The sequence below is a fragment of the Vanellus vanellus genome, assembly GCF_965231255.1.
Source record: "Vanellus vanellus genome assembly, chromosome: 18".
Taxonomy (NCBI): domain Eukaryota; kingdom Metazoa; phylum Chordata; class Aves; order Charadriiformes; family Charadriidae; genus Vanellus; species Vanellus vanellus.
In genome coordinates this window covers 2,172,953-2,193,749 of record NC_138923.1, presented here as the reverse complement: position 1 = coordinate 2,193,749, position 20,797 = coordinate 2,172,953, and the positions used below count along the sequence as shown (strand labels likewise).

Below are 20,797 nucleotides of genomic sequence, written 5' to 3'. Positions count from 1 at the left end.
ATTACAAGGGCAGAACAGTTTGCCTTCCCCACTTGATCCTGTCTGGCAGCTACCTCACAAGACGTACCACAAGCCATGAGACTTGTGCCCTCCTTTCTTCTACAGAGCGACAGACACCACACTTTGGGGCTGGCGTCTCCAAACAGACAAACACTTAACGAATGAAGAGGGTGCACACAGAGCCCGACACCACACATCACACAACTTTTCATCACTCTCACAGTCACCAAGTTTAGCTTTCAAGTGGTAATTCACAACAGTCACCCTGTCATTTCAGAAATGGAGAAGGAGAGACAAAATGCAGACAGACTCTACACTTTAACATTGCCAAGCTGATGAGCAAAAGTCCAGAGACTTCAAAGCTGGTCTCCTTGTAACAATTACTGCTCTGACTATGTCTTCTGAGTGATTATAAAGAAACTCTGCCTTGTTGGTCAAACTGACCCTGGCAGAGAAGTCCCAGAGCGTGACGACATCTGTAGCAAACACAGTAGTATTGCAATAGTATACTTGAATTTGCTCTCCAAATTGACCTTACCTGTGGGCCTTCAATGCCTCCTGGGAAAAAAAAACACATCTGGAAGGAATGTAATTGACCATTAAAGGTTAAAAATAGAGATGGTTCCCTGAAGCCACAGACTGAGGAAAGAGAACCGAGACGCCTCTATTTGTGCCTTTTGGGACGTCTGAGTGTCACTGGGCAGCGCCTGGAGCCTGCCTGAACCATGCCTTTTCCATTTGCCTCTGAGTTAGCTGAGGGAGCGGGGAGGAATCAGACTGCAAAGGAACAATCGGGTCATGTTTTGAACCTGTCCTTTCATACACCTCCCCCTACAACCTGGTACAGTGTCTTCCACAGCAAGGAGAGCTGGATCTCCTGCTTACCTGGTAGGTCAGTGCATTTCATTAGTGACATTCATTTACAGTACAACTCATTTCAACATGGGCAAACTCATATCCACCAAGTCCCTTGCCTACAGGATTTCCATAAAATCTGGGTAAAACAGCCGTTCCCTTCATAAAAAGACAGTGGGAAGATGCTGGCATTTCCTCCTGTAAATTAACACAACAGCACCTCAGTCCCCACAAGCAGAACATCGCAGCATTCCTGGGGATTCCCAGAGGAATTCCTGGCAGCCCAAACGAAGATCATATTGCCCAAAGCCATCATCTGCATAGCCAGCAAGGCCAGGAAATCAAAGCTACATCTCATGGAGCGCTGCAGCTGTCCTCTTGAGCTATTCTAGCCTAGGAAAGTGCTCAGAAGGGGCTCTTGCATGGGAAGCCAGGCAGGTTAGCCCCACTATGGTGAATGTAGCCTTGGACTTGGTGTGCTTCCAGGTAGGTTGTTTTGGTCCCAAGCGAATACGGGATAATGGGAACAGAGGACTGTAAGAGAGCTTGTACCACTGGGTATCCTTTGGCAACTGCACAATAACATAAGGCTAGATGCGTTGTGCTGTACAAATAAATATAGATACACACAGGTGAAGAGGTGCATACACCTGGAGCGTTATTGGCTCAGATCTCATGAAACTAAAAGGATGACAGATAGGACAACAGGGCACAGAGGAATTACTCCAATGGGACTCCAGTCAACACCTCAGCTGGAGGGTTTGGCCACAGGAGGAAGCTCAAAGGACTCAGAACTCACTTTCTCGAGAATCATGGAAGGAATCAGCTTTGATGGGAGTCGGGTCACTCCAGGACCTGCTGAAGCTCCTCTCACGCCGTTCGGCAAATGCTAGGATAAAACCAAAGCATGACATTAACAGACTCCAAAGCCACCTCTGTTGCTGCCAGCAAAACAAAACATCCAGTAGTTTTCCACCAAAGCCACACATCACGGACTCCCCTGTGCTCGTTCTTCCATTTGCCAAATGTGAGTCCTTTCCACACAGCAAACAAGGGTCTATCTTCTAGACAGCAGAGGACAAATGCCCACTTTCTAAGCAGGACCATTACAGGGTATGTAACACAGAAAAAGGAGGACATCTGATGGTCTTTCCTTAAACGCACACAGCTCAAACCTCAATTTAATCAAGGCTATTCCAGTGTCCCAGTGTAAATGCTCCAACTCAAAGGCCTCACAGAAAGATGCCCTCAACAGCTAATGACAGATACATGACCAGAAGAAGGCAGTAGTTCTCCAGTAAGTTCTCCCTTCGTGTTCTAGTGACACCCCAACCAGAGCTGGACCAAACAAAGGAGGGGCCTCTGGAAAGCTCATGCTTTCTAAATTTTGTTGCAAAAGAGGAAATCCTTCAGTTTTTGCTTGCCTGCACTCTTGTGAGCATTCCCCCTTGGCTTTTTTTTTTTCCCTCCCCTCAAATGGCATTATATTGTTTGTACCGGCATTTCCTAAGCAGAATCCTGGGAGCTTGGCCCAGCTGTCTGCGCCGCAGGCAAATTCCTCTGAACTGCCAACCACAACGTCTGACTTGGCAAGCCCATGTGAGAGCCCTTACACCTGGATTAACAGCCACTTATAGCTACTAATACCTATTTCTGGTAGCAGACAGAGCAAGTTTGCTGCAGTGTATCTAGTAACAGCATCTCATGTCAGCAGCACAGGAATTCGCTGCAGATCACATTACAGGAGCTGAGAAGCAACCTGTCCTCTGCTGTAGTGTGTCCAAGCATGGATGTCCAGGGAGACAAATCACATAGGAAGTTCTTCAGGTGATCTCCATCCTCAGCTTTCATTTAAAACCAGGCATTTAGCTATTGTGCACGTGAAGAAAGCTTTGAAAACATGACCCGAGAGTTACCAAGGCAGAGAGGCATGCCTGAACTTTCAGACAGCTCTAGGGGGAGGTGAGCCCTGTTCATTTCAGGCAGTGCTAACTCAGATGCCAATAAAGATACTTTAAAGGGCAATGCTGTTTGCTGTTCACTTCCCACAGCATATGAGAAAGGAGAGGAAGGAGTGCAAATTCAATTCAGCAACGCTTTGCTGTGGGCAGTCTGTACATGATGCCTGGCCAGGGGGTGGGAAGACCAAGTTGTTTCCTCTTCTGGAGCAATCCTCAGCTCTCAGGAACCAGTTACACCATTCTCAGCCCATTTCACAGCGTTAAGGGAGCTGCCCCAACCAAGTTAAGGAGGAGTGTTGTCTTCCTCAGGGAAAGGGAACTGCTGTTTCCCAGGTGTAAGAGGTGATTTCTTCCTCAGTGAGGCATAACACTCTTCCTCCTGCTCCAATCTCTTCCCTGTTCCTCTTCTTTCACCCTTCCACCATCCTCTCAGCTCCCACCAGGCAACCTTCCCCCAGGTCCTGCTGCAGAGATGGCAGTAGAACAGGGGAGCAGAAAAGAGAAAGCTGCCAGTCCACACGGCACATGAAGAGCCAACTGTCCCCAGGGAGCCACAGCTGGTCCGCAGCTTCAGTAAGACGCCAGGTAGCCCTCACCAGCTCTGCTGAACTCTCAGCTCTGGTTCTCCTCAGAAGTATCTATGCCGGCGATCACCAAAAACTACAAGCACATGGGACAAGGATGCTGCAGCTCTCCTTCCAGTCCTCACACTGAGGCCACAGAGATCTCCCACAGCCAAGGCACAGGGTCCTCAGAAATAGCTTAAAGGCTGTTTGCAGACGTCCATGTGTCCTGGAGGCTTACAATAACCTAGCCTTCTATTTGTAGGGTAAAATGGCATCAGCAGGTCAAAACCTTTTCCAGCCCAATGCTAGGTCCTTTCTACCCACATTTGCACACAACATTGGTTTCCCCATGTCCCACCAGCACAAACTCCAACTCCTCACAGCCACGTCTTTCAGGTGCTCACTTACTTTGTGCTTTAACCCTTCGGCTCCCCACCATGCGGAGGTGCTTCCGAAAATTCCTGAAAGAAAGGCCAAACACAACCTCTGAGAAAGGTAATACAAAGTGATACCTGGGCCCAGCAGGGCTGAAAAAAAATGGGAGGAAAAAAATAAAATTGGGAAGACAGCATATTTCCTTCTGGGCATTCAAAAGCTGGAGACCAGGTTCCCAGCCTGCACCTATTCAGTGCTGGGGACTGTTACGTTTGTCAAGAGCGTGGCTGCTTCTTCCAAACTCCCTGGGCTGGTGCTACAGGGCAAGTGAGGTCCTACACAGCAGTCCCCTTCTCACAGCCTGCTTTCACCTTCCAATGACTAAGGCACCTGTGCTGTAACTTTGCTGAAGACACTGCCCATGCTGGAAATGCTCCCTCTCCTGCTGGTAAGCAGCAGTAGTTGCTTCCCTCTCTCCTTTCTTCCACACACGCTTCATCAGGGAAGTGGGGTGTCCCAGCTCTGCCCTGCCAGGCAGCACACACCCCCCATGCCCATGGCTGTGCTCATTCCCAAACACATTCACAGCAGCTGCCAAAATCCCACCCATGCTGTTAGCAACCATGCAGCCCGTACTGCTCTGCAGGGCAAAGAGCTGGGAAAGACTGAAGCAGCTTCTTTCTTCTTGGCTAGCACGGTTCAGCGAGGCTGACTGTCCTCGTGAGCCTGCCTAACCACATGCTTCCCTGCCCAGGACTCCAAGGCAGAGTTCAGTGGGGCTGCAGAGTACACAGCTCCAGAGGAAAATCCAACAGTGGGTAAACCTTGGGGAGCACCTACACCTGACAGGTCTGTGTACAACAGCCTGTCCTGGCCACTCCGGAGAGACCACGGCAAAGGGACTCTTCGTCCAGCCCCTCCAAGTGCAAGGCACACACCTCCTGTAGTTTCTCATCACTCACCTAGAGAGGAACCAAACAGCACAGGAACCAAACAGGACACCAGAGGAGACACAGGGAAGAAGCAGCCGGTGGACTAGCAAGAAAAGTGTCACTCCTCTGTGAACTCTACTTCTGGTGACTTCACCCTGCAGTGCAGCCCCCATGGCCCCCAGGGATGTAAGTGAGCCTGTGTACCAGCAGCCTGCATGGAGTCAGGGAGCCTTCCTAGATTCCCTCCCTCCCCACCAACATACACAGACATCAAGCAACAGAGACCACTGCTGGTGAAAGAGGTAAAATGATAAATTGTCTGGCTCACATACAAGTTAGTGGGATGAGTAAGGACATTACAGCCGTGCAGATGCTTTAGCAAGTTAACCGGACTAGAAGACACCTCCAGCACCAACATCAAGTTCTTCAGAGCTAGTCAGATATGTCTATTCTGATACGGAGAGATCAACGCAAACACTGCCCCTGGGGGAGGGAGAGCACTTAACCCACACCACCTTCTGCACTGTCCCCCCTTTGGCCCCCATGCCGTCATCAGGATCCAAATTCAGCAACTCAAGAAGGAAAACTAGCAGCTGGGTAGCGGAGCTGGGAGCAACATTATTCCATGACAAATTTCCATCTGCACTTGGGCTATTAATGTTCTTTTACAGAGCTTTATTTTAGCTCTACTTGGGTACGTGAAGATTCACTGCTGTGGAGCAGACAACTGCCCCCTTTAGACAAGTAACTAAACCCATTCGCTTCACTAACACATACTGGACTGGCTCTACGCACAAAGCCTTCTGGGGTGTGTGATAACTGATAACGTGAGCTGTCTTACCGTGCATTAGATTCAAATCCATACACACACAGTATATTAAGGGAACCAGGGTCATTCTTTACACAAAAAGGTCTTAGACATACATTGTAACTCATCATAATGAAAATCTTTATGGTCCATGGTGAGACCAAAACCAGACACTGAGCACCAATGTTAATTGCCAAGGCCACTGTTACATCCTTTGGGCTTTTGGCATTTTGGAATAAAATCAATTTTTCTTTTACATGCTTAGTTGTCCTTTCCACAGAGGAGCTTCCTCAGCCCCTGGGGGGAAGGGGAGTAATGCAGTTTTTGCCATAGAAGAGTGATGCTCCCAGCTGCCTAGACAGCTTGGTCTCTCCCATGAGTGCAGGTTGAGGGCAGCTGTCTAGATAAATCTTCTAAATATTGCTGAGAGCAGCTCCAGGGAGAATCCAGCTGCTCGAGGTTAACCACCGCACTAAATGCTCAGACAATGGGACAAAGGCCTTTTCACCCCCCCTCAGCTCTTCTAGAAATAAAGCACTTTGGAAAGGAGGTGCAAGCCAGGGACTGCCTCTTCATTGTGGGCATCCTGTGGCCGTCTAAATCCTTCTGAGGGCTTTTTGCAGCTGTATTGGTCCTCAGGCCCCTCTGTGCTTGCATGTTAGCACCGAAGGAGTGGCACAGCACCCCTGGGGGAGCCGCAATCTGCTCTGAGCAGTAGGGCTACATAAACCTGCCTAGTCTTCCTGCCTGGCTCCTGCAATTGCACCCAGAAAATGCAGTGTTACTTGATCACTAGCAAGATCTCTTCACCCATCAAAAGTCAACGAGCATCCCTCAAGTTACAGCGATAAAATCTCCTTAGTACTCCCTTTCCTGAACAGTCCTCCTCCTGACAGGCTCCAGCTCACCACACGGTCCACACGATCCTATGCCACCTCCATGGTATCCACCCCAGCCAAAGGGTCTCCAAGAAACAGCAGCCCTCTGCACACTGCAGAGAAGCCTTTTTATTACCCAAACAGAGGTCAATGACAGAATTACTGACTTATATCAATACTCTGCAAAACTCCCAACACCACCTCTCACATTCTCCTCCCCAGGTCCTCCTTGCAGCGGTCACAAGGTTCAGCAAACCACTGGGCATCACTTACTCTCGAGGCAACATCCATTGCACCAGCAAACCAGCCTCTGTGCACCAGAGACACAGGGCCAAGCACCGAAGGGGCTGTGTGATAACAACTGAGCTTCTGAAATACCTGAGGCCATGAAGGGCTGCCCAGGCAGCATCTGAAACTGTGGTGGGGCTGGGGTCCTCCTCACCTCCTGGAGAAGAGAGCCGAACACTGTCAGCAATCCCTACAGCTGGCCCGGGTCTGCTTGCATGGCACAGCCAAAACCCCACATTGACAAAAGCCCATCATCGCTATCCTATCTCCTCTTTATCACAAGATAAACACAGATGGGGTCCCACTGTACACTCCTGCCTAGACCTTCAGTGTCCACAGGAGGTGAGGGGACATGCTGGCTGCTCAACAAAAGGATGATGTGACTCCGTCCTCTATCCTGACTACTCAGCACCACCGAGGTATACAACTCTTGCTCGTATACAACTCCTGCTCCTGTATTTGTAAGCCATGTGAACAAGCCTTTTTCTAACATTTCAGTCTAAAAAATTCTGAGAAACCTCTTTCTTTTTAAAGATACACTGTCTATTTATTTACAGCATCTTCTGTTTTGATTCTTATTTCTCTTCATTATTGATGAAAAAAACTCCACCACCCTTAAAGTTGCTAAAAAAAAAATCTTCTTGGCAATTTCCCAGTTAAGAAAACCTGATGTTTTTCTCCCACTTTGCTTTTAACAGCGCTGAAGCAATCATGGCAGTTTTTAACCAATGACAAAAACGCTGTGTTATCCTTCTTAGTAGGCTGCCAAAATACATGAGCCTTGGCATATTTAAAGAACCAGAACAGTTCCGATTACCACAGTGGCTAAGTGATGTGCCCTGTGAAGCCAGCAGAGGGAAACCAGGGCCCTTCTGTAATGTCCGGACAAGGAATCAGTCCCCATTTCCTTTTCTTTCCTTTCTATTATTTTAAACAAAGATTTTTAAAAAATAGACTTCTGGTCACTAGAGATATTAATTTTGCTTAAGTCTCAGATTTTTGAGGTGCATCTGTAGATGCAGCAGCAGCAGCACATAAAAGTTACTGGTGAGATATTCAGCTAACCTCAAACAAATTCCAAATATTTGGGAGAGGGCTGGGGAAATTGCATCTTTTATTTTTTTTATATATATATATCTTTCTGAGACACAGATCCTTTATATTTTATTTGGAAGCTTAAGAGAAACTTGACAGTGTTCCTTTAAGAAGAGGGAGATCAGCTGTCTTGAGCACTGCAGCATCATTCACCTCCACATTTCCAACAGAGCCACTGCTAGTGTCCCTATGAACAACAACACAGACAGGGACAACCACGTTCAACGGCATCAAGCGTCACTAATGACACCCGAAGGGCCCATGCAACACCAGGCAAGGTTAGGGCTATGGGAGAAAACGGGCCCTACCTCTGTATAACAGCTGCAGAATCATTCTCTCGTTTCCGTCTCTTCCTCTCTGCGTAGCCCCTGAACGCCCTGGGAAACCATTTTAAGCCATTAACCAACTACACAGCTTTGAACTGGAGAGGACACGCAACACAGACAGGAAAGCTCTCACCAGACAACAGAGAGAGATCAGGCTGCCCAAGGAAGACAGCCAACCCTTGCAGGACTGTATGCGAGTCAGGGGGCAGGCAAAAGACTCACCAGACCAAGGGTCCTCACTCTCTAGGGTAGGTGGCTGGACAAGCGGTTGTTCCTAAGGCAAACGTAAGCATGGCCAGATCATGGCCCAAAGAATGGGGGCAAGCAGCCATCATCCCTGCTACGGAGGAATGGACCTAGGAGACTGCAAACACAAAACCTCTATACACCAGGATCAAGAGGGACAAAAGCATGCTAGCAACTGTAGTCTCCATTTCCAAGATGAGGATGGTTGGGGTGTGATCCACGTAGGTCTACCAGGTGTAGCCATCTAACCTCTTGCCAGCTGACAAACAGCCCTAGCATATGGAAAGCGTGAGTGAATATGATGGACAGGAGAGGAGAGGAGAGGAGAGTTTATCCAGGACACCAACAGACAAGGAAAAAAAAAAAAAAAAAAAAAAAGATTATACTTACGAGATGCTAGACATTCCAGGAGACGCAGGGAAAGAGAAAGAGAAGAGGAATTCATTAGTGCTCAGCCCTGGCCAGTGTTCTGAGGGAATTCTCACTCCAGAAGGAATATTTCTTGTTAGGTGGAAGGAAATTGCTTTTTAAATTAAACATTTCTCAGTGGTGAGACTCCTGTTTGACTGAGCTAAATCCCCCCTGGGGCAGCACTGGCACGTGGCTTGGATGCAAATTAAGCTCCACGTAGACCCAGAGAACATGCAGATGTACAACTGTCAGCTGAACGTGGCCCATCGGGCTATGACAGGAGCTCAGCCTCATGGGCTTCTGGAGCAGGAAGACCTTTTCCCACAGTGACAAGGACTTGCAAAGTCAGCTCACGCTGTCTTGTCTATGAAGGAAGCAAGTGCGGTGGGCTGAAAACATTAGAGAAAAGGCCAGGAGGACAGAGGCGCCTGCAGGAGCCATTCCAACCAGCTTAGGGAAGTGCTCTAAACTTCTGAAGGTGTTTCTGTGCCATTTCTAGAGGCAGCACAGAATCTCTAGAAACATTAACCCAGGAGCTACATTAACCAAGGGAGCTGTGCTCCTCAAGGGTTTCCTTAGGCCACCATTGCCCAAACCAACCTCACTTCGGCCTCTAGCCACTCCAAGACTTGTAAACCCTGCCATGGGCTACCATCCTGCAACAAACCTTGTGCACAGCAAAGATGACTTCAGATAGCAAAAGGATGTGCCTGAAGGCAAAGGAAACGTGCGTGGCTTGGCGTGTCAGACCAGAACTGTAAAACAGCATCCGATGTTACCAGCCAACATTTCTAAAGAGCAAAGCATCTGTCAAATTGCCCTCAGACTGCCCCCAGGCGCTGTCAGCCTGGTGCCCAGGAATGTTAACCAGCTGGGGTGCCACCGGACTTACAATCCCTGAAGAGGAGGCAGAGGGACATAGAGGTCGGGTAAGAGAAGCAGCACTAGGATGATACAGAGAAAGCAGAAGCCCACAAGGGGCTCCTCGCCACCACTGTCAGGGTGGGATTAGCACCCCACCACCACGCACCAGATTCTGCAGACCAGCACCAGGCAAATGCCTGTCCCATGCTGCTCCCCATGCTGGGAGGGTGGGTCAGGCCTCCAGCTGAGCTGGAGGGAAAGGGCATGAAGATATACTTTTTTTTTTTTCTCGGGGGGATGCAGATCCCTTCCAATATCTCAGTAGCTAGCCCTCTCCCCAGTGCTGGATCCAGCTCTCCCTGCATCGGTCCTTACAGGTCCGACCTAGACTGGGTTATCCCAACATCAACAATCAGCCTCTTTTGGGGATTTGGGAAGGGAAAGGTACGAGGGAAAAAAGAAATGGCAGAGAAATAGATTACAAAAAGGAGACCTGATTAGAAAAAGAGAAATAAAGCAAGCAGTAGAGCTGAAGGTGACACAGACATCGGAAGAAGGACAGAGGAAAAAGGTGACAAGGCTGGAGAAGGGCCTTAGAAGGTAGAACAGTATCTCATTTCCCTCATTGCTTGCCTTGGCTTCCCAGCCAGGTAGGAAATACTTGAAACCAGAAGACAGTATTTCCTGACAAGCTAGGTACAACCTGGAAGCAAGGCTTCCCTTATTCTCTTCAGTCCTTTGAGAACTGCCTCCTCCCAACACACAGCAACCAGCAACACTGAAACCTGCGTGGAGTGTGGAGGGAGAGGCTGTTCATGCTTTGCAGAGATTTTCTGACACCTTCTTCAAATGATCAGACCAGTGCAGAAGCTGTAGGGCTCTACCTCATTCCATAGAGACACACTCCTCTGGAGCGATGGATGCAGGGCAAGCCTGGAATAACGTTCCCTTGGAGCAGTGGCTGCAGCAGAAGCAAGTGGTGGAGGGTCTCAGCTGGTGCTCCCCCAGGACCCTCACTCTGCCGAGGCACCCAGGGACAGTGCACAGTGTCACAGAGAAAATAAGGGAAGCAGAGAAGAGCTGGGTAGGCCCAAGGAGTTAAAGAAGGTAAAACCAAACAAGTGGGAGTAGTAGGAAAGAGAACTAATAAGTGCAAAAAAGAAAATAAGAGACAAGGTTCTCTCTCTATCTCACCCCCCACTGCGGAGCCAAACATACAACTCGATTGCTCCAGGCTTTGAGTATGCCACACACTTTAAGATACACAATAAAAGCTATAGCAGTAGTTTCACTTACGCTTGCATAGTTGTAGTAGCAGTTTGAAAACTGAAGAGGTTCTCTTTTGGGAACCAGGTTCGTATGGGGACATCGTCTGGAAGAGAGAGAGGAAAACCTGAGAAACCAGTGGGCAGAGACATCATTCGGACAGCACGACTCTCCAAGCTCTTTCTCTTTGTACTTTTCTTCAGCATCCTGCCCTGTAACTACACAGGAGAGTCTCATCCTCCTCATATACATGCACACTACTACTGAGTGTTTTGTAAATTTGTCCTAAGCCTGTCTATCAGGCTACTAAATGAACAATGAAAGCTCTGTCCTCAGCATGGAAGATTAGAATAATCCAAGCATTACCAAACAGACATTTGAACAACAACAACAAAAAAAAAACTAGGAAAGGAACATTTTTCATTAAAACCATTTTCCAGCCTCTGCCTTTTCCTTAGTACCATTAGTTTGAATTGTTCCACTCATCTAGTTCTTTCTGATACAGCCTCCCATGGAAGACAAAAAGCATTCATCTTCCTCTCTTCACAACTGTAAGCCTGAGATAGACTCTCTTGCTACGACTGAAGTTTCAATAAACCCCTCAAGAGGTTTCAATAAACCCACCTGCTCCTGATGACCTGGCCTTCATGAGTTTTTCTGGTTTTAGAAGTCAAACAGCACATCAGCTGTACAGTCTGCAGGTAACTCTGTGCTTATGTGGTCCCCCATCTTTGTAAACTGCCCTGTGGATTATTTCCTAATTCCATTGCATTAGGATCTTCACATAACAACCACTAAGACAAAATGTAGGCAGCAACATAAGTCACTAATTATGTGTGTGGGATGGCGGTGACCAGAAGGAGGAATCTAAACAAGAACCAGCTCCTACTGAGACCTCTCAGGCTGAAGTCAGTCAGGCAGGGGACCAGAGGTGTATAAAACCCACTGACACAAGACGTGCGAGATCTCAGTGGACTGGAGCCCTGGGATTTGCGGCTACCTGATTCTTCATCTTGCTTCACTCCCTATTTGTGGCCTCCTTGCTTAATGCCTTGCCACATGTTGTTGATCATGTGTCTTGCTTCACTCATTCAAGTTTTAAGATCATTAGCAACTACAGTATCTTAGTCATTAATATTCTGGCATTGTCGAGAGTATTTTTTTTTTTATTCACTTTCATTGGCCAAAACCCAATCAAAGCCTTCATGCCTACTGCAGACATAATTACTACAGACCAGATATCTTACCAAATGTTTCATACAGATCATCAGCTACTACAGACTGATCCTGCTGTTCTCCAATGGTACAAAAAGTGGCTGCAATTACAGATGCAAAAAAAATGCTAAATGCAACTGGGGAGGCTTCCTTTGAAGTGAAGCTTCCAAGAAATCATATAGAAAGCTGTAACAGACACTCCTTCTCAGCTAACAGTTTATGTCAAGCCTTGTATAAAGACACCCAAAGGAAATACATATGTTAAATGAAAACTGTATTGTAGTATGCTAAATACTTATTACGAAGTTCCTATGTCTGCTCTCCTCCAAAAAAACAGACAGAGAAGAAATGCAAAACAGCTGAGACTAAATGAATTATTTGTTTGAAGTCTTGAATCCACAAAAGTGGTGAAGGAGGAGAAGTTGTACAATGTCCTTTTTAGCCAACAATTCTGTACAGACTTCTCAGGGACTGTGCATCTCAAAGGACTGACAATCTCTTAATATATTTTACAGCTTTTAAGACACTAGCTTTGATTCAAAGCAGAGCTTATGAACAACAGCTAATAGCCTCATGAGGCTGTGCCTGGACAGTCGCTGGAAGCCTCCCCTTCTTTTCTGATAGACAAGAGTCAACATAGGAAAGATATCACGCTCCTACCTACAGCACTCACTGGAGAATAAAGGATTTGTGACCCTTCAGAAGTGCCTCTTTACCAGCCAGAGGCAGAACAGTACCAGAGGAGCACACAGCTGGGGACCACAGCTCAGCTCCAAAGCTCATCCAGCTCATTAAAATTGAGATTATGAGTATGGCTATTTTGCTTCCAGGAGCAGGTAGCATGCTCCTTTTTGGCCAGGCAGAGCATCTTGTTCTCCTTTCCTGTTACCATCAACTGTGATGAAACAGTCAAGGAGTCATGGGCTGGGTAAGACTGGAGGAACACCACCACCATGTTGAGCACCTCCAGCCACTTGCCAGGCTGCATGCAGATGTCAGTCCCTCTGTCCATGAGTGGATGTGTTTCTATCAGACACTGGGAGCCACACAGGAGATGACAGCTTGTGCTTCTCTGGAACGGTGTTAGGCATCATAAACTCGGCATAAAAATCCATATTAAAATTAAATTATGCCAATGTGGCCTAACTGCCATGAGTGTTGGTTTGCAGCAATAATGTGTCATGTAAATGCAAACAGAATAAGCAGCACTGTAAAGTGAACCTCTGGGGAAATTAGTCTCTCTCTCTCGCCTCCATTCGTCTCTGCTCTGTTTTCTCTGCTATCCATGCATGAAGGACATTCCAAGAAATACTTCTTGCAACTGGCGACAGTTGTGCCATTCAATTCTCGGTTTTTCGTTGAGTAACAACGCTTGGATAGAGAGCGCAAACGAGACCAAGCTGAGAAAACTTTCATTGCACAATGCCAGTGCCATAATGGGATTTGGTCTCGGAAGCACATGCTGCCTGTGTAGTCACACGTGCAAGCACTCCGAAGCTCGAGACAAGCACCGAGCTGCTGCCTGCTTGTACGAAACGCGAAATACTCGTGGAGGCATCTGCAGGTTCAGTGCTGTCACCTCTGTTCCCATTTAAGTAACTATTCAAATATATTTTCAGAAAGGCAAATCTCCATTTCACATTGATAACTGGCCCTAACAAAAATTTCTGCCAAGTTGAAAATACATTTTATAAATCCCAAGGCCCAGAAACAGAACATGGCATCTCTCTATAGCATTCGCTAGGCCGTTTTCCAGCAAAAAGAGGTGTTTACCTCCAGCTATGAGGAGTTAAACACCTCCATTAGTGACTTGGAGCTTTCCTTTGGTTCTGTACCAAATAACCTGCTTCAGTCCCACAGTGCAGAGTACAATTTTGATTCATTCAGGAAAGCTTTCAACATAAATCCACCAGCATTAGAACAGGAAAACTTCGATTTCTTAATTCAGTACATATCATGAGGCTGCAACCAGTGCAACGCAGCACCCTGATCTCCACAAGACCAAGCCCCTGGGGTTGTGGTCTCCTTTCCTGAAAGGCTCGGACTGAAATGGCTTTCTTTTTCTATCTTCACACAGCTCTCTGGCTGTGTCGTCATTTAGCAGGTAAAACATGTATGATCATAAAACCATAACAGGTTTTCATACAGGAAAGCTCTTCTCACTCATTTTCTTGAACTTAAGCAATAAAAATAAAAAAAGTCTAAACTTGCACATGTAGTGTCTGATGTGAAGCCTAAAAGTCACAGGGAACTGAGAAATAATGCTTAAAAACTATGTACAGGAATTAGCGGGAACTGTAGGTATTCTGCACACTTGATAATCTATTACTTTAATTATTATTCTTTAGTATTAGTCCATGTATTAATTTAGTCACAGAATTTCAAGCATCTAGGCAAATGTGGTCCAGAACCCAAGCTTTCCGTGATTGCACCTGCAGTAAATTTCACTATGATATTTACTAGAAAACTACGAACCCAGGAAAAATGTACAGTTATCTCCACAGTCTTTATACTCAATTTATTTTCAAGAAGAAAACCTTGACCTTTCCTGGCTGGACACTCCGCTCTAAAAGCCTTGATGTGTGTTTACAAAAAAAAAAAAAAAAAAAAAGACAAATTAGGTCAGACTCTTTGCCAGCCACATATAGAGCTGACAGGCAAAGATGGACTGCGTACTAGCTTATAATTCAAAGCACACAGATTGTGACAGATATTTGATTAATAGTTAAGTTTTTAAAGACAATCAGGATTTTTTTAAATGTAATTGAATAACTACAAACTCTATTCCCTGAAAATATTGAGCAAATGGATAGTAAGTGGGGAAGAAAGTCCAATATTGTGTTATTTGCTAGTATTTATGGAAAGACAGTGAGGTGGCACTACGTGAGGGACCCTGCTAAACTGCTTCCAGCCACACAGATGAGCATTTTGGAGACACAACAAAGTATAGAACACTGCACCTGAGCTGAGGCTCACAATGAGCACCTCAGTATGAAGATTTCACCTGCCTCAGCCCCAGCAGGATACAGAGGAGAGAAGGTCCCGCTCTCAACTGCCTCCTGGATGAGCATAAATATAGGTGCTTTGACACAGCCCCTCCTCTCTTGGATCTTCTTTCAACAGAAAGGGCGCCCACAGAGATCACCCTCTCTGAGCTACATGAAGCTGTCATGAAAACTACCCAGGCCATCTGCTGCTGACAAGCTATAAGCAGAGACAACGGAGCTTGGACGAGCTGGCCTCAAACAGAGCCCAGCTTATTTCAAACTTCTTTGACAATCCCTTTCCATGGACACTAGCACAAGGCACCAGCAAACTGTCGAAGGGGAAACAGTACAGGGCCCAACTCGAGGCACATGGCAATGAAACCTCCATGCTGGGATAAGACGGATGTCACCCTGCATCCCTGTGTCAATGAGTCCCTTTGTGTCCTTCCAGCACCCACCCTTACTTACCAGACACTCGATCGACACTATACATCCTCTCCAGCCTTTTTCTGTGCCACCCAGTCTCGCTGGATTGATGCTGCTCCAGGTCAAAGGAATGCTGGGAAGGGGCAGCCAGCCGGGTGCAGTTTGGGCACTCCTTGGAGCCCTGCCGGCTGCCTGGCCAGCCCTTGCAATGCCTGCTAACTCCGTGAGAGCCACCAGCGCTGTGCACTTGGTGGCCGTGGTGGCATTCCTCTTGGGCAGCCCCCTTCATCACCACCAGTTCCATACTTTCGTTCTCATGGTCCGACAGCATCGGCCTCTCGCCGGAGATCGTGTAGACTCGTGGCTTCGGTCCCTCACTTGGCATCTTCTCTGCCTGCTCCTCAGAGAAGCTCCTCTCAAACTTGCCGTCCGAGATGACGGAGAGCCTGCGCTTGTTCTGTGCTGCCTGCTGCATCTCAGGGGAGTCCTCCTGTCCAATGTAGGAGTCGGCTAACAGGTGATCTGAAATAAATGGCACATTTTCCTTAAAACCAAAGCACCCCAGACACCGATAAATTCAGGAGGCTCTTTGTTACTGCTGCAAAATGGGGACGGGGGAGACAGATATGGTAGGTTCCCCCAGGAACCTTTTCAGATGAACATGTGCCCATAGCCTTCAGAAACTCCAGAGCTGGTATTGAAATAAGAGACAGTTCTCACAAATACACCCAATATTTTAAGCGTGCATGGCCACCAAACAAGGCTAGAAGCAAATGTAGGTCTCATTGCACAGCCTGAAAATACTTACGTGCAAAACAGCCCTTGTTCAGCTGGGCAGTCCTGTCTGCTTCAGTGGGTTTAGCCATGCAAGGGCTATTGAGCTGGTGAAAGTCTACAGGACAAGGACCAGCACCAAATTCTCTAAGTGACAAATTCTGAGTGTTCTGTGCACCAAGTTATTATTTTTAGAACTAAGGGAAAGGTGCAAACCACCAGGGTTTGGCTCCCCCCCAACCTCTCCCGATTTTCTACCAATTGGTTTGACATGAAAGAAATGCAAAAAGACTTCAGCTGACAGCTGCAACGTGGCGTCCCGCTCTCTGCGGCACCCCTGGTTAGCAGCCCTCATCGTGTGCGCAGATGGCGACTGCACAGCCTGCGGAAGTTTTCCTGAAGGAAAACGCAGCCGCTCCCTTTGTAGGGTAGGAAGATGGAAAGAAGAGAGGCCCATGAGTGCAACTATCTTTGGAGCCCACACACTGGATGAAGTGCCAGGAAATCTCAGCATTTCCATGGCAATTCCATGCATGAACCCAACAGTAGCTCCCACCCACCTGGCTAATCCTTTTTTCAAGTGGCTGTTAATTACCTCTTACACTTCCCTTCAGATGGGAAGCAGCTAGGGGACTGTTAAAAAGGCTCAGCAGGGAATGCATTATTCATGTGACTACTACCCCAGAAAAAACACAGTCATTAGTGTCCAGCACAGACAGCAGCATTTTAAACAGAGGCAGAAAGCAAACCCAAGCCTTTACTTCACTAGATATTTAATGAACATCTTTCATTTAGCTACTGAGCCATGACCTGGAAGAACTCAGCAACAATCTGAGGCTTGGCTGCCTCATAGCTGACCATGAAGAGATGAAGGAGGAAGAGACCTATCTCAAGACAAGTCTGATGTAAGTGTGCAACATGGACCTTTCACTGCTGCCACATTCTGCTTCTGATGACATGCCCCTGTGCCCCGCTGAAAAGAGCCCTCCGGAGCTGAGGACGTACACTTTCAGCTTTTGAACCTGAAGCCCTCCTGGCTTGTGCTCACATTGCCAAGGGCCTCTCCCGCTGCTCCCTTTGCAGCCAAGGCTGAACTGGTACTGGTACAGTGTGTCACCCTTATCTCATTTTTCTGCTTGAGATATAATTCCTCCAGCACCACCAGGGGATAAATACATCTCTGGCCACTCTGCTCAAGAAGTGACTGTCAGGACTGTTCAGGCTGACACAACTCAGGTTCATTTAATTTGTCACCCAGTGAGACCTCAGTGTCCGGATACTGTAGCTGGCAGCTGTGTGACTCCTTGAGCTGACCAGGCCTGTAGGAGTTCTAAACAGAGAGCTACGCCTCTTGAATCTATAGCTTTCCAGACTTCATACGAAGACCAAAACGTATGCCTAGGTGTAGTGAGGAGTCTCACACCTCACTGATACTGCTCCAGGTAAAGTGTGAAAGGCGGGCAGTGGTCTACTTCACCCACAGTCTCCTGCACAGAGACAGCATGGACATCTGCACATCGTCCAGGAGGACAGCCTGATGGACAAAGGCCACCACCAGCACAATTGCAAGCCAGTCAAACAGAAGAAGCTGCTCCACCAGATATCATTCAAGAGCTTGTCCACTGAGCCCTACCAGCTGCGGGATATGGTGTCATGGACCAACAAGTGCAGAAAGTGTTCACAGGCTCCAAAGTCTCTCCAACCACTTGTCACCCCTCAAGGAGCAGCAGGCCACCACATTTGCTCTCCAGAGACTCAGACCCTCTCCAGTTCCAAGACTAACTGTGCTCTGGAGTGGGCAAGTCTTGGGAAAACACCACCAAATTACTCTTCAAGATCTGCCAAGATCTGTGCTGGCTAATAGCGCCAAGCACACCATTTTTTAAATTAAAAGCAAAGGCCAGTTCTAAGTACTCATCTCAACTTGTCAAATTTACTTATCTGTGTGGGCACAATGATACTACATATTTTTTAAGACACCACAAAATAGTGGCTGACAGCTGCCCCTGTTCCTCCTGAAACGAATACTTCTGTGGAAGACGTATAGCCTCATTAGAGCAAACACAAAGGACTGTGCACCTTTACCCACGCACTGACACCACCGCTATTCAGAGATCCAAGAATTTCTGAACTCTGATATCTGTGAGTAAATGGAAAAATGAAGTGCCCAAAGTACAGTATGTCTGAAAATGCTGATGATCACAAGTGCAGAGAGACCAATTCCAGCCTCTGTTTTATAAGCATCGAGGTCTGTTCAGCCCCATAAAATTTACAGACATATAAGTGGGGCATACTGGTTTCAAGTAAGAGCCAACTTTTTACTGAAACCATGGCAGGGTCACAATTCTTGACTGGATATATTTGACAAACTACCTGTCTATTCTAGCATACAAAATGCGAGGACAATCCTTTCTTCCTGCCTTGTCCCTAACTCAGGGTGTTTTCATTTGTATTTATCTAGGAGTTTCCAAGGTCTACACTACAAAGGCCTGCCACCATACCAATATGCTTTCTCTTTGTCAAAAAACTGAATAATTATTTCTTTTCATTCAATTTAGCACCTTCAGTAACTACACATTGGAGAAGCAACTTCATATGGAAAGAGAATGTGAAGCTTTATTCAAGACTTCTAGTTAACACAGAATTTATCTACGGAAAAAAAATAGCACGGAAGGAAAAAAGATTCAAACATCCATCAACATGAATTAAGAACGAACCTGCACCACTTCAGGGAGCAAGTCTGCGCCAGCATTCACACACACATGCATTCACGTACACCAGCAGCCCAGAGATGTCACCAGTGGGCAGTTCCCTTGTCTGTGCTTGCAGTGAACTTGATTCAGGTGCCAAAGCACTGCACCTGCTTCTACTACGGCATTTTAGTTTGCTTCTGCTAAGAAAGAAGTCAAGCTGGTCCAGAAAGCAATGCCAATTTAAATCTGAGCCACAGGGATATTCAGTGAAGAGGACCAAGAAACAGTAACAGGAGACTTCAGCAGTAACTGGAATTGCCTCCTAAGAGTCAGCTGAAGCAGACTGCTGTTAACACCCTCTGCCTGGTTACCGCTGCTCCGTTTCATTTCATTTTCACATTGCTCTTGCCACCTCTCCCACAACCAGCTGCTCCATCAAACTGTCACGCCAGCCCAGGACAGCGTGACTGGGGAAGCCTGGCACAGTGCCGTCCTCTCCAGCCATTCCAATGAAGCTGACCTGGTAACAACTCTGCTCTCCCACTCACTTTCATCAGCAACACCTTTGTCTCACACAGCTGCAAAGCTACCTTGGAGCAGACAAAGCAGGTTCCTCAGATTTCTTTTCAGCTAGATTTGTGCTCTATGCAGATTTATAGTGTCCAAAATACTTAACAGCAAGATGAAGGGAAGAGGACCAACATGCTTGATCTGTAGATCACGTGTAATAGAAACATCCAAATCCTATTTTCATCACTTCACTGTCTACCTGGGCTGAGTCTAACAGCCTGTCCAGAGCCTGGGGCTCGACAGTCCAGTCTGAGGGCCAATCCACTTCTCACCCCCCTTGTTGTTTATTTGCCACATGTCTCCTTGGCTTCACTTGCTCCTCTCTGCTATCTCTTCCTCCACCTTCCAAACCTCAGTGCCCAACACAGCTGCTAGGGCATGCATATCACTGAAGACATGAGCACTGACAGCAATGTACTTACTAATTTGCAATATCTTGGGAAAGAAAGAATCCACATTCTCAGTACATGTAGTTCCTGATAATTAGGTGCTTATTACTATTAGATACTTACAATACATCCTTCCTCATCCAGTAACTCTTAACTTGAGCACGTGCTCTGACCCAGGTAACTAACTGTGAAAGTACTTTCACATTTGCTTTCACTGTCACAACGTTTCTCAAGAGGAGGTAACAGGCTGGGATAAGCCTCAGCTGACTGATGCCCATTCACAACAGTGGAGGGACTCACCAGCCAAACTCGTATCTGATGCAGACTGCCTTGTAACCCCATGGGATGAGAAGTTTATAAATCAAGGCAGAATACAGCCACAAGGCATAGACAGAAGCTTAAAAAAAGAAGCCCCAAATTTATTACTGTATTTAGCAGCCAAACTGATGATTAAAGTACCTCAGATTTAAAACCTCAGCTCCAGCATCAGAAGCAAAGTGGCAAAGGGGACTCCAGATAAACCCTATTAAAAAAACATCTGTCATCTCAGAAAAATAAATTTCAGAAGAACAGTTCTCTCTTCCCCACTCCACCTCAGCTGGACCTCTCTGGACCTGATGTTTACAGTACAAACTTTAAATGAAAGAACTGTCTCAGCCACTGAAGATTAATGGAAATATACATATTTATAGTATACAGACTTGCAGCATTGTTCATAGGAGGAGGAATGAAGTGAATGCTTTTTTTTTTTTTTTATTTTACACCAGTAGGAGTCCAGGTGATACTCTCAATGAGGAGAGCGGATGGCTGCACTGGCTAGAGCCCAGGGCACTGCAAAAACATTAACATCTTTTCAAACAGCACAGCACAGC

At 46.9% G+C, this 20,797-nt stretch overlaps 1 protein-coding gene across 1 annotated transcript in view; it reads right to left on the bottom strand.

Moving 5' to 3' along the window:
* Positions 1-20,797, bottom strand: part of NSMF (NMDA receptor synaptonuclear signaling and neuronal migration factor) — a gene marked incomplete at its 5' end in the record, with an annotated part of 45,782 nt that overhangs the window by 9,197 nt on the left and 15,788 nt on the right. The window contains 5 exons of the mRNA XM_082492612.1: positions 1,655-1,744; positions 3,791-3,843; positions 8,067-8,135; positions 10,902-10,977; positions 15,542-16,021. Of these exons, the coding sequence (XP_082348738.1) occupies positions 1,655-1,744; positions 3,791-3,843; positions 8,067-8,135; positions 10,902-10,977; positions 15,542-16,021 (768 nt within the window). The remainder of the gene's footprint in view (positions 1-1,654; positions 1,745-3,790; positions 3,844-8,066; positions 8,136-10,901; positions 10,978-15,541; positions 16,022-20,797) is intronic.